Source organism: Convolutriloba macropyga, unplaced genomic scaffold, assembly GCF_964194025.1.
Source record: "Convolutriloba macropyga unplaced genomic scaffold, txConMacr16.3 SCAFFOLD_2023, whole genome shotgun sequence".
Taxonomy (NCBI): domain Eukaryota; kingdom Metazoa; phylum Xenacoelomorpha; order Acoela; family Convolutidae; genus Convolutriloba; species Convolutriloba macropyga.
The window spans coordinates 1-15,000 of record NW_027450134.1 but is presented as its reverse complement, the minus strand read 5'-3'; the positions used below and the strand labels follow the sequence as shown (position 1 = coordinate 15,000).

The following is a 15,000-nucleotide window of genomic DNA, read 5'->3' as shown; positions in this document are numbered from 1 at the left end:
AAAAGCTGCCTATTTAAAAATATTTCCTTAAAAGCGGACATAATAAAACATTGAAAGCACAGTAATTGAAATGCCTCCAAGCGTGAAATGCAAATCGGAATCCTAATTAAGTGCTCCTAATTTGTTACGAAGGAAGGGGAGGAAATTGGGGTTTTGTGGCAGAATTTGGGCTTTTAAAAGGGAAATTTGCAATTTTCATCAGTGGGCGACTTTCAATTAACTCTTTTTGGTTCATATTCGATATTCGTATCCTTCACATTTCTAACTATTCTCTACAGGAAAATTTAGTTCTATTCCTAATTTTATCCACTCCCTTATTTCGACTTTGAACCTCAAATTATACCAAATTTTAAGAATCTTTTAATTTAAGTGTTCTTTTGTGAAAAGAGTAGTGGATGAATTTTGTTTATGTAATAAGCTGATTATGATGCTTGCTGCATTCAAACCTATAATAAACCCTTATGGGATATTTTCCGTTTTTGACCCCCCCCCCCCCCCCCTCCCCCAAGCTTAAGCTTATCGGGCGTATATTATTAGCAACTCCCAAGCGTACGTGCTGTAGTTGCACGTAATGATCTGTTATCTAGTTGCACCTAATTTGTAAATTAGGAAACGAAATACTTGGGGGGGGCAGAAAGAGCAATAACAGAACCTATCCCCCATCAAGGAAATTGTCTAGAATAAGCGTTTTCATTTTTCATATGTAAAAACTTCAAATATTTTATTTCAGAAGTCAAAGCATAGTTCGTTTCAAGACAAATTTTTTAATGTTCAAACTTCAATCTATTCTTTGAAATTGTTGTTAAAAACTTGGGCTGAAAAGTGACATTTTAATTGGGTTGATTTGTGGAAGTGAACAAAAACTGCGCAGGAGGAAAATTCAGTAGGAGTTAAATACAACCTTTTGAAGCTACGCTTATGAAACCAGTTAAAACGTTGCGTAGAAGATGCCGCTTCATAAATCGGCATTTAAGCCTAACGAGTAATATTTCTGTCTATCTCAATAACGATGTCGCCTTTTTATATTTTAACGACACAATTTTCCGCTAAATAGTGAATTTAGCTTTAGAAAGAGAGCATGACAAAATCAATGTTCCTAACTTAATTGGAAGTTTTTCCGTGGGCTGACTTTAGATGGATAACTTAACTACAAAAACAAATACGTTTCCATAAAAACATTTACGTTTCCATAAAATTAGTTTCCATAAAAGCGGATCATATATGGTTCCTTACTAAACATAGCAAGAATATAAACGTTTTTTGTGGCTCTGATGGTCCGTTCTATGGTATCTAAGATACCATATATGGTACTTTTAATGATACGCAAGTTTGGTCAGCCCGGGTTATGAGATTGCTCCTGAATGGTGCCATTAATTTAAAGTAATGGAATGATTAAAGTGATCGTAGTCAAATGATAACAAGAACAGCAATTTGTTCAGTTGCTTTCATTCACATAGTTATAAGTATTTGCAATAAGTTAACCGATGCCAACTCAATTCTAAGATCTTCTAAGGACTCTACGACCTCAAGTACAAAGAAATCTTCCAATTTTCGCTGATTAAAACTAAAATATTGTCAATTTTTGGACATGAGAAATGAAAAAAAAATAACACTGATAAAGTAAGTTTGACTTTAACAACAACAAACTTCAACAATCAAATACGCCAGAAAAAGATGACCTTTTTTTAAACTGGCTATCCATAAACACTATAACTCTCGATTTCGTCTGTATTTATTTATTCGAGAGGAGATTAGTTCGAATTATCTACGTTGAAAATACGAAGATTATAGGAAAAGTTAAGAAAAAATTTCAATCTTTACTTTTCAGTAATGATTTTGGTTGATTTGATGTTCATTTCATGATACGGTTTTTTAACGTCTCCAAGGTTTTGAAAATACTGAAGTGGTTAGATCCTTGAATAAACAAGATTCTTTTGAAAAAAAACTTTAGAATTTTGAAAAGAATACACTTTTCATGTTTTAGATTTTTATTTTCAAATTTGTTTCTTTTTGATTTTTTGAGAGCTTTGAATTGCCCGAAGTCTTCGATTTAACATTTAAAAAATTTGACGCAGAGGCAAATGGTTTGTATAATAATTCCTATCCAGCAAAATACATAGAGACGGTAGAAAGAATTTAAACAAAATCTTTTGAAAAAAAAAACAAAATAAATTAGATTTTTTTAAGATATTATCTGTCAAATAGCTCAAGTTGTTAATTTTTAGTCCTCAAACTCTAAAGAAATACCGGTTAAAAAACGCCATTTAACCTCTTTAATTTCACGGCAATTTTTTTCTTGGTTTTTATCTTAAATTTCAGTGGCGACCTGTCCATCCCACCCCCCCCCCCCCCCGGATGTTTTTTATCCTTTCAACTTTTTTCCTTCGAAATTTAGGAGAGACCCTTTTTTCAAATTTTCTGAAGAATTTTTACATAATAAGAATAACAAAACTAAATCCTGAGGGTTAATGTAACGGCTGCTCTCCTATCAAAGTCAAGGAAAACTTTACACCGCCCAGTTCGTTTCAGCGGTTTCAAATATGTCCGGATATTGTATTTTTGCAGTTAACTTTTGTGAACTGTATCATCCGCTATACTGTAGAATAACCGTTGCATTACTTGTTGCTCAATTAGTCCTGATAACTAACTGCTCAGCTTTCCTAAATAACAAACTTGTTTCTCTAAGAATAACAAAATAAATCAAATTAAAACAATCAAATTTTGTTGAGTTTTATCAGTAACTCAAGTTATAAACAGAATTCAGGAGTTTTATTTCCAACAAATTGTAGCCCTGGATATTGGCTATTTTTCTACAAAGTTTCAGCTTTCTGTTACGAAGATTACAGAAAGGGGGTGAATTACTGTAACTATAACTGAACAAGAATAATAAATTTCTAACTTTAATGTTAGCAAGTCTCTCTCTTGGTTTCAATAAGACCAGTTTCGAACTAGAGTAGTCTTCACTAAAACCAGTAAGAGCAACTGACTATGTACTTTGCTCAAAGTTCCTCTTACTTAGGATCTTTGTTCCTCGGAAAGAAAGTTTTGAGAACATCAAAGTAAATTCTTTTTTCACAAGTCAAAGTAAAGTTATAACTGTACAATCACTGATATGATCTACAGAAAGAAGACACGATAACAAGTAATTTACCGCTCAAGAAAGTGTGCTTCAATACGCACTGTATGTCAGTTTAATATAACCAAACTTACGAGTTTCAACTGATTTTTGGTAGTTTTTCAAGCTCTATTTATACTGCCGTACATGTCAAAATAGCATCTCTGATTGGTTGTAGATAAAAATGTCTACAGAATGTGAACACTTTTCCCTAACGTCACGTTTTCAGTGTAAATTTGATGTCATGAGGTTTGTTAACCATAAAGAAGTTTTGTCGAATTTTCTGTATCAATAACAGGTTGATACTCAATCCAATCGCAAAGAATCTGATGCAATACTGTTAAGTCGTAGCATTGTTTTGCTGGTGGTTGAAGTAGTGCGAGTTCGAGTTTCACTTCATGTATGACAACTGTGTACTAATAATAGTTGCTAAATATAAATGTTGAACAAATGAACAAATCTGTATGGCTTCGATAGAATGTAGCATTAAATTTCGCTTTGTCATGCTATTCTAGCTTTGAGGCTTGAAATGGCCTTGAAGCGCTATTCAATTCGGTAATTGAGTTAGTAAGCTTAGCCGTCACAGTTAAAAATGGTGTTTTTCATTTTTTTTCTCTACGATGCGTAAACAAAAAGTGAAAAATTGTGAAAAATTAACTGAAGAAAAAAGACAGCCTCGCATATATATTTCCCCACTTTTAAAAAAATGTGGGAACAATTTGGCAAATGGAAGCTCACCTGTCGTAAAAATTACGTCCCCGACACCAACCCAATTTCAATAAATAGTTTGTGCAATATTACTTTTGTTTCAGATCAAGAATAAGAAAGAGAACCACGCTGCTCAAACTATCGCAGCCAACGATGCCACTACTAACAAGGGGGGAGGGGGCCACAAAGGCGGATGCCCCGGGGGCAAACGTGGGCTCGATGTCAGCTGCAAGTTGGAGGGCAATTCGAACGATGGCTCGGGCAGAGAAAACAACAACAACGATCCGAGTGACAAAAACTGTGACAAGCGAAAAATGACGTTGACTACCCCTGTCAAAATGAATAATGGCTATGGTGGTGAAGGAAACAAGGGAAGTTTTTCCTTCAAAGGCAGCAAAATGAAACATAATAATGGAATTTCTCGGAATATGACGATTGAAGATAGCACAATTATGACTAATAATAATCACAGTCAACACCTGTCTGAGATTGAGGGCGATGAGGGGAGTTGTGTGTGGGTGAACAACCCAGAGAGAGGGCAGAAGTTGTTCTTTTCAGACATTTACGAGAAACAGGAAAGCTCTCTCTGAATTACTGATTATAATTTGTTTATGATATCTAACCAGGTTGACTATAAAATATGGTTACCATGAAAAATGCGTACCATATAACGGTCGGATATTCTATGAGAAAGGTTAATTTAAAGCCAAATGTTAGTGATGTACTATATTGTCTGTTTTGTGGTCAGCGAGGTACCGTGGTCTTGATTTATGTTAACTGTATTTGCTGGTCAACCCGGATGTACCCTAACCCTCCTCCCCTTCCCCTATCATACTCCCAAAATAATCCGCCCACCCCACCCGAACTCCTTCATAACTAAGCAGAGTGAAGCAGATACCAAATGTGTCCTGTTTTTATACCTTATTGTTTCGTTCTGGAAGAGAAAAGTGAACTTTCCCTTCTCGAGTAGAAATGGCATCTATAATTGATACTTAACGATTATTTATAATGGCATATTTGAACTTTAAACTGTAGTTGCTCTTACAATGATATCCCAAACATACTATCAATGCTAAAATGAAAGTTATTCGGTTAAAAAATATTTTTATGAAAACCAAAATTTTGATAGCAAAATGTGGGGCGGGGGGGTTGTGGGGTAAAAGTGAAAAGTAAAAAGTAAAACAATTTCCAGAAATAACAACCTGATGGAAACCAAGGGTACATTTTCTATGAATTAACATTTTGACAGTAAAGCATGTGATATAAACAAAATGACGATTATTTTTTAAACAATAAGTGTTCACACAATAATATTTTATTTGTGTTGCTTACAAAACTTGTATATCAATATTTTGTGCTAATAAACTAACAAATTTTCATTTAAATGATAGAAATATTTTGTTCTCCATTGCCTATTTGGTATAAATATATGGTAGTATTTTCCTATATCAAACTATTTCTTCAGTTTTAGATGCAAGTTATAACGCATGAATGAATTTGATATCTTGTTAGAACTCTTTTCAAAATTGAACTGTGTAGCCAACAAACCAGTCCTATGCCGTATGAATAATGACATGAGAAAATTCGTTATTTTAGCACAAAAAAGATTTTGAACGTACGATAGTCTGGACATGAACGCACAAATTTTCAATTTTGGAGCGCACGAATTTTGGTTCGGAACGCATCATGATCTGGACATAGATAGTTTTCGTCTAGAAATGGGCATGTTCCGTCTGGGACAATCTGAAAATAGGCATTTTGCGTTTGCACGGGTTTGGACATTTCGACTTTTGTCTGGGACCTCAACCTAGGATATTCTGTGAGCGTTCTGAGAGACTAGTTACAGTAGTTCTTTAGTACTAGTCAGTTATTCTTATAAGGTGTTGATATTACTATAGTACCACAAAAAACAGCAAAGAAGCTTTATTTTAAGCTTTTTCTACTTAGCCAGTGGCACCGTTCAATAGAAATACTATCGTTTGCGCTGATTTCTTCAGAAAACGTTGAAACGAGAACTAAGATTAATTATTGACTGAGTTTTTTACCATATTTATAATCAATCTTTATAATCAAAATGGGAAATATTCAGTTCTTTTTTGTACGGAAAGATGCAAGCTGTCAGCTCTCAAGAAAACGTTCTCGAGAAGAAAAATCAAACGGTGATGAACAAAAATTTTGATTCAATTTGCTCCAATACTGAAGTACTTTTGTACAGTATAAGTTCCTGTAATCTTCTAACAGTCTTGTAGTTTAAAAGAAAAAATGTAATACTTCAATCTGCGGACAACTGAAACCAAGACAGGCATTTTATTTTTTTTCTCGAAACCGGAAAAAGATCGAAAATAATATTTTGCCGGAAAAAATTTATATAAAATGAAGATCCGAAGTTTTAATTTACTTCATTGGACGGAACCCCAGGTGGAAGACAAATTTCTGTCAAAAACAGTTATCAGGCAAAACGATGGCAGAAGATCTTACAAGATTGATGGTTATCGGGCAAAATTTTTGCAATAAATCAAGAATCTTGATGCTTTAGACTGTAGGAGTAGGGGAATCCTAAATTATTATCCAAATACGCCATTCCCTTTAAAACATTAGGTATATATTTTTTACTGTAATGGAAGCATATTGAGAAATCAACTGTAATATAGACAATCAACAAAGCTTATGAAGCTAAAACGTGGTTACATACAAATCATGACTTCTACATTTCCGATTTCATTTTGAACGCTTTGACTTTTCCTTATATAATTATACTTGATATAATGACCTCTAAATACTGCTGAGTCCTACATATCTCCCCCTCCTGAGTGTCGGAGACCCAAAACACCGCAAAAATAGAATATCCACCAAAATTCGCAAAATACCCAGAATATCGTAGAATAGCCACCAAAACTCGCAAAATATCCCGAATATCGTAGAATATCCAACAAAATAATACCCAGATCGTCCCATAGGTTGCCCACATCGTCCAATAACTTGTCCACATCGCCCAGTAGGTTGTCCACGTCGCCCAATAGTAAAATAGGCTAAAAAACCTAAAATAAACAAAATTGTCAAAAATATTGAAAAATAAGCAAAAATGGTAAGCCAATAAAAAAATAAAACAAATAAAGTGTTTTAATGTCAATAACTGGTTACTAAAAAGCAAAATATGCAGAATCGGGCCAATTTTTAGTCATGTAAGATGACAAAATAATAGCGAAAATGGTTAAAATCGGCCAAATTTTGGGGAAATTTTGCTCTTTTCAGTAAGAAACTTGCCTGAACGAATAATTAACTTTTGTAAATAACAACAGCTATGATTTTTTACAATTCAAAGGGGAGTCAAGGGGACAAAAGTTTAATAACTAACCGAAACAAATATAAATGGGGAGAATAATGTTGCAAACTGAATCTGCAAATTTAAAATAAAAGCTGCAATTATGTTAAAAAAAAGGCAAAGTTGTTCAATCAGTGCTCAATTTATCAGAATCTATGCGCACTTGCTTGACATTAAGAGGGCTTTTGCAAGTTGAGCAGAGCCATGAGCCTTTTGGATGTGCTCTTAAGCCAACACAATCTAAATTAAACCATTCAATGAGGCAATTTTTGTTACAACATTTGAGCATTGCTCGATTGTATGGCACATTGCAAAGACAATAGCGCTCTTGAAAAGTTGATTGTGTCTCAACATTGTTGTTAATTTGGCTCTCTTTTGTAGAAATTTTTGGTTCATCGCTCTTTTTAACGGCTAAAGGTAATTTGCATGGTTTTAACCTTTGTGTACTAACTGTTTGGATCAAACCATTCACTTTTATTTGGGCTGTGTTCAACTCATGATTGAAAGAGACTACTTCAAGTGGACCTGAATATGGAGCTTCTAAGGATTGTTTCACACGATCAATGCGTAGCCAAACATGAGAGCATTTAGAAAGTTCTTTCGAAATAAAGACATTGTCTTTGGAACTTGATTTTGTTTTTCTCTCCGAAGTGAAAACTAAAAGGTCTAAATGACTTTGTAGCTGGCGAATATACTCAAATGACAGTTTTTCTAATTTACTGCTGACTATTGAGTTTGGGATTAGAACATCAAGACCAGTGGTGGCTGATAGTGCAGAAATTCCATTTTCGTAAGGTTTAAATCGAATTCCGAACAAAACAATAGGCAAGGCTCTGAGCCAATCGCTTTTAGCCGACTTTAAAGCCTCTTTTAGTGTTCTATGAAATCTTTCTATCTGACCATTTGATTGAGGATGATAAGCAGTTGTTCTTAGCCGACAAAAGCCAATAGTCTTTGCTAAGCATTCGAAGAGTTCACTTTCGAATTGAGAACTTCTGTCTGTTGTTAAGTACAAAGGCACGCCAAATCTAGAGAACCACGAATTTAGGAAGGTATCACTTATAACATCAGCTGTAGTTGATGATACAGGTTGTGCTTCCACCCATTTTGTCATTCTGTCTGTAAACGTTACAAGATACATATGAGGAGAATCTGGAACTGCAGAAAGTGGTCCCACTATATCTAAATGTATATGGCTGAACCTGGTAATACCGTCATTAAACTGGCATGTCCTAGGTTTTATATGTCTTGAGATCTTGTTTTGTTGGCATTGTAATCATTCTTTGCACCAAATTTTGATATTTTGACCAATTTTGGGCCATGTAAATCTGGCTAGTATCATCCTTTTCGTAACTTTCCAATCAGGATGACATAAGTCATGGAACTGGCTGAAAATAGGAAAGCGACAATCCGGAGGTAAAATAGGTCATGGAACGACAGATTTATCACAGAGAAGTTTTTCTTGCCAATATCAACTTCTTGTACTCCGTTCAAGTATTCATTAATCATCTGAGTACGAAAGTCTTCTGATTGTCTTTTCGCTAAATCTGGCAAATCAAAAACGTCGATGTAGACGCTGTATACCATTTGGGATTGTTCTTTAGTATCAACTGATGGAGGACGAGATAAACAGTCGGCAACAATATTTTCCGAACCGGCAAATGGTGAATTTCGTCTATATATTCAGCTATAAAAGAAATCTATCTGGCTTGTCGAGGACTGTGGTTATTGAACGCGCTAGTTCGACGAAAAGTGCAAGCTATAGGTTTGTGGTCTGTGAAGACCACGGTTTTTCTGCCTTCTATGAGATAACGAAATTTAACAGTGGCAGCATAAATTGCAAGCAATTCTTTGTCGAATGTGCTATTATTGCTTTCTGCTTGACGTGTTCAGGCTTATAATATTTCTACATAAAAAAAGAAAAAAAGCTACTTTTTCGATAAAATTTTCAAGGTTTTTGTTTGCCATGTTCACAATTTATATTGGAGGTGTAAACTAAGGTATCATATGCGTATTGAACAACGTTGAAATTATCATTGTTGTGATTACCCAAATCATTTATTTTTTATTGAATCAAAAGATTTAGATAGATCTATCAACGTTTAGATCTATCAACGATCTATCAAGTTGAGTTGTTATAAAGTTTGGAGAGTACAGTTTCTGTGGAAAAAATTATATAGCGTCCTGCATTGAAAAGCAGTTCCAATGGAACGCATTTTAGCCAAAACACTTGTTAAGAAGCATTGTAACGAGATCTGGTGAAAGGACTTCTGCTCCGCCGTTGAAAACTCATGTTGAGACGGACTGTTGATGAGCTACGTAGTTTCTTGGGATTAATTAATTGAGCAGAACTATTAACTTTCTGCTCAGTACCGAATCCAAATAAAAACTTTATCTTGGTTATTATTCCGTTTTTTACAATTCTCTGAGTTGATTTTCCTCTTTTTGGAGCTAAAAAGGCAGTGCGAATAACTAAAAACTATTGCTTTCATAAATTTAATTTTTTCTTGACTGTGAAAGAGATCCTGATTGCACAAACTGCTCTTTTCCAACGCGCTATTCTTCGTAGCATCTTTGAAACTCTTGGTGGTGTAGATTTGTGTCAAGAAACCTTCTAAATATTTCACTGCAATTTACAATGTCAACTTTTCCACAGCAGCAGTTATTAAACATGTGTCGGTTAAACAACTTTTAGATTTTTTACAAAATACTCTGAAGACTCTGATTACTCAATTCATTGAAGTTTCACTGAGTTAAAAGATTGAGATAGATCTAGCAACGCAGTTGAGACAAAATATTTGTTATCAATTTTGGTGAGTTTAGTCTCTGTAGAAAAAAATATAGAGCAACATGCATTGGAAAGGAGTTCCAATGAAACATATTTCGACCAAAACACTAGTTAACAAGCATTTTAAAGAGATGTACAAGAAATTTTGCTTCATCGATTAAAACCTAGGCTGGAAATGTTGATGAGCCACGTTCTTTCTTAGTAATAGGAGACTGAGCAGAACCAATACTTTTTTGCTCAGTGACGAATCTGAATTACAACTTTGTCTTTGTCTCCTTTTTACAATTCTATCAGATGATTTTTGCGTTGTCCTTGTAGTATATTACTAACTAAGCCTGAAAGATCAATAGTTAACGAGATTGGCTAATTCCATAGGATTCGTGACTTATTCACCGAGAGAGTTTTGTCAGTTTTTCTACTAGTAGCATATCTTTTTTTTGTTTCAGATGTCATTAGTAATTATTCTTTTTGTGTTTGTTTTTTATATATTGATCAATTCTGCACTTACAGTTTTTGTTAGACAACTTAGGTTTATCTCTCCCTATATGATAAAAAATCGGAGGGCACAACTATGATGGTTGTGTATGTCTTTTTCGACAATTCCTGAAACATAGACTCTGCTTCATCAAAGACGTAGAAAATTTGCCAAGATAATCAAAATGGAATATAATTAAACTGTTTGAGAATAATTTTTTTTATCAAATTAATTTTTCTTGGTATTTTCTTTACTCCTATTGACTCAATCGGTTTACCAAGAATTCCCAAGCCTGGTGGCCTAATTCAAAGTCATAATTTTGCAATCCCTGAGTAATTAAGTAATGAATTTAACTGTTTCTAATTTTCATGCTAGTTGGAGCTCGCTGCAAGACTATAAGTTGCATGGAGTTTGAGTTGTATCTAATGTTTCGTGTTCTCTTTAATCAATATAGTCGATGTCAAAACCTCCTAATAGAAGACCAATTTGATCAATTGAAACAACGAAAAATGCAAATGAGTAAAAATCAGTGCATCCATAAGTTAAACTTTGCTAAGCGATGAAAGAGCTCCTGATTGCAGAACCCGCTTTTAATCTAAAAGCTTTTTTCGTAGCATGTTTTTAAAATCCTGTTGGTAGTTTAGATTTGTGTCAAGAGATGTCCTGAGTAGTTCACTTCAGTTTTTAATGTCAAACTTTTATACCGCAGCAGTCATAGAAAATGTGTTGGTTAAAAATTTTCCAGACTTTTTTGAAATACAATGCAATCTGTTATTGATGTGTTCAGGCTTATAATATTTCTATATAAAAAAAGAAAAAAGCTACTTTTTCGATAAAATTTTCAAGGTTTTCGTTTGCCATGTTCACAATTTTTATTGGTGGTGTAAACTAAGGTATCATATGCGTATTGAACAACGTTGAAATTATCATTGTTGTGATTACCCAAATCATTTATTTTTTATTGAATCAAAAGATTTAGATAGATCTATCAACGTTTAGATCTATCAACGATCTATCAAGTTGAGTTGTTATAAAGTTTGGAGAGTACAGTTTCTGTGGAAAAAATTATATAGCGTCCTGCATTGAAAAGCAGTTCCAATGGAACGTATTTTAGCCAAAACACTTGTTAAGAAGCATTGTAACGAGATCTGGTGAAAGGACTTCTGCTCCGCCGTTGAAAACTCATGTTGAGACGGACTGTTGATGAGCTACGTAGTTTCTTGGGATTAATTAATTGAGCAGAACTATTAACTTTCTGCTCAGTACCGAATCCAAATAAAAACTTTATCTTGGTTATTATTCCGTTTTTTACAATTCTCTGAGTTGATTTTCCTCTTTTTGGAGCTAAAAAGGCAGTGCGAATAACTAAAAACTATTGCTTTCATAATTTTAATTTTTTCTTGACTGTGAAAGAGATCCTGATTGCACAAACTGCTCTTTTTCAACGCGCTATTCTTCGTAGCATCTTTGAAACTCTTGGTGGTGTAGATTTGTGTCAAGAAACCTTCTAAATATTTCACTGCAATTTACAATGTCAACTTTTCCACAGCAGCAGTTATTAAACATGTGTCGGTTAAACAACTTTTAGATTTTTTACAAAATACTCTGAAGACTCTGATTACTCAATTCATTGAAGTTTCACTGAGTTAAAAGATTGAGATAGATCTAGCAACGCAGTTGAGACAAAATATTTGTTATCAATTTTGGTGAATTTAGTCTCTGTAGAAAAAAATATAGAGCAACCTGCATTGGAAAGGAGTTCCAATGAAACATATTTCGACCAAAACACTGGTTAACAAGCATTTTAAAGAGATGTACAAGAAATTTTGCTTCATCGATTAAAACCTAGGCTGGAAATGTTGATGAGCCACGTTCTTTCTTAGTAATAGGTGACTGAGCAGAACCAATACTTTTTTGCTCAGTGACAATCTGAATTACAACTTTGTCTTTGTCTCCTTTTTACAATTCTATCAGATGATTTTTGCGTTGTCGTTGTAGTATATTACTAACTAAGCCTCGAAGATCAATAGTTAACGAGATTGGCTAATTCCATAGGATTCGTGACTTATTCACCGAGAGAGTTTTGTCAGTTTTTCTACTAGTAGCATATCTTTTTTTTGTTTCAGATGTCATTAGTAATTATTCTTTTTGTGTTTGTTTTTTTATATATTGATCAATTCTGCACTTACAGTTTTTGTTAGACAACTTAGGTTTATCTCTCCGTATATGATAAAAAATCGGAGGGCACAACTATGATGGTTGTGTATGTCTTTTTCGAAAATTCCTGAAACATAGACTCTGCTTCATCAAAGACGTAGAAAATTTGCCAAGATAATCAAAATGGAATATAATTAAACTGTTTGAGAATAATTTTTTTTATCAAATTAATTTTTCTTGGTATTTTCTTTACTCCTATTGACTCAATCGGTTTACCAAGAATTCCCAAGCCTGGTGGCCTAATTCAAAGTCATAATTTTGCGATCCCTGAGTAATTAAGTAATGAATTTAGCTGTTTCTAATTTTCATGCTAGTTGGAGCTCGCTGCAAGACTATAAGTTGCATGGAGTTTGAGTTGTATCTAATGTTTCGTGTTCTCTTTAATCAATATAGTCGATGTCAAAATCTCCTAATAGAAGACCAATTTGATCAATTGAAACAACGAAAAATGCAAATGAGTAAAAATCAGTGCATCCATAAGTTAAACTTTGCTAAGCGATGAAAGAGCTCCTGATTGCAGAACCCGCTTTTAATCTAAAAGCTTTTTTCGTAGCATGTTTTTAAAATCCTGTTGGTAGTTTAGATTTGTGTCAAGAGATGTCCTGAGTAGTTCACTTCAGTTTTCAATGTCAAATTTTTATACCGCAGCAGTTATAGAAAATGTGTTGGTTAAAAATTTTCCAGACTTTTTTGAATTACAATGCAATCTGTTATTGATGTGTTCAGGCTTATAATATTTCTATATAAAAAAAGAAAAAAAGCTACTTTTTCGATAAAATTTTCAAGGTTTTTGTTTGCCATGTTCACAATTTATATTGGTGGTGTAAACTAAGGTATCATCTGCATACTGAACAGCGTTGAAATCAAAACAGGTGTGATTACTCAAATCAATTATATTTGATTGAATCGAAAGGTTTAGATTGATCTAGCAACGCTGTTGAAAGAAAATTATTGTAAAATAATTTTGATTACACAGTCTCTGTGGAAAAATATAAAGCTTCCTACAACGAAGGAGCGTATTGCGGCCAAAAACACTGGTTAACAAGCCTTCTAAAGAGATGTGTTATTAGGATTTCTGCACCATCGTTTAAAATCTAGGCTGGAAAATAAATGATCCAAGTTATTTTTTAGGCTTAAATGATTGAGCAGAACTAATAACTTTCTTCTCGTAACGAAATTAAATGAGCACTTTGTCTGTGGCTTTATTTTTTTTACAATTCTCTAAGCTGATTTTTGTGGTCTTTTGGATTAAATTACTCGCCAAGCTTCCAAGATCGATAGTTAACGAGAATGGCAAATTCCCTAGAAATTGTGACAAAATCATCAAAGTTTTTTACAGGCTATATATTTTTGTTTTTTTTCAGATGTCAATGATGATATTTCTCTTTTTTTGTTCTTTTTTAGACATTGATCAATTCTGCAATAACAGCTTCTGATAGATAATCTAGGCTTGTCTCCCCGTATATGATAAGTATTCAAAGAGCGCAACTAATTATGGCTGTGTATGTGTTTTTCCAAAAATTCTTGATAAACAGTCTCTGTAAAAGTGTAGAAATCTGCCAGGTTAATTGAAACAGAAAAAAAATCAGTCATTGAGACAAATTTGTCTTATCAAATTTAGTTCTTGTTTTTCACTGGTATTTGCCTTCCTCCTAATGACTCAGGCTGTATAAAAACGATCGCAAAATTATCTCTTCCCAGGTTTGATTCAAAGATATGATATGATGATGAGTAATGATGCGACGAAAAGAAAATGTTTCGAATTTTTGATGTTGATTTGATCTTTTTACAAGACTCTAAATTGCAAGGCGTTGAAATTGTATCTGATGTTTGGTTTTGATTCAAATGAAGATAGTCAATGTCAAAATCTCATTAGAGAATTACTTTTTCTTTCGGCTGGTGGTTTCATCAATGGAATTAACTAGAGCTATAGGCTCATGGAAACCACTAGTGAATATTTCCCGTGGGTTTCTTGCTAATCCAAAAATGAAGGTTTCCTTCGAAGTGATATTGCGTTCGACTCAAATGTTTCCGACATTTATCTATTTTATTGATAAATTGCGTCTTAGGGTGAGATTGGAACTTAGGGAAGTAAGAATATCACTCTGTCTTTTGATGATTTGCTTCTCATTTTTATAATCGCGATCTAAGCGGAAACATGTAAATAATTGGGAACAAATTCTAAAAAAAAGCTACATAGCGATTACGTTCTACTTTCAGCCGAGCTTTAATTTTGACGCAGCGTCCGAGTTTAGTTGTTTAATGCGCGCGTTTCATAGTTAAAATGCGACAGTTTAGATGACAAAAATTAATGTTAATTGGTACTGATCGAACTAAATTTTTATTTTTTCCGTCTGATATCTCTAAGTTCTGGG

The 15,000-nt window shown here is 33.8% G+C and overlaps 1 protein-coding gene across 1 annotated transcript in view; it reads left to right on the top strand.

Moving 5' to 3' along the window:
- The window catches only part of LOC142355628 (uncharacterized), a gene marked incomplete at its 5' end in the record, with an annotated part of 9,722 nt that extends 4,794 nt beyond the window's left edge, over positions 1 to 4,928 (top strand). Inside the window, one exon of the mRNA XM_075407736.1 lies at positions 3,928 to 4,928. Coding sequence (XP_075263851.1) covers positions 3,928 to 4,413 — 486 coding nt within the window. The remainder of the gene's footprint in view (positions 1 to 3,927) is intronic.
- Positions 4,929 to 15,000: the final 10,072 nt, after the last annotated feature.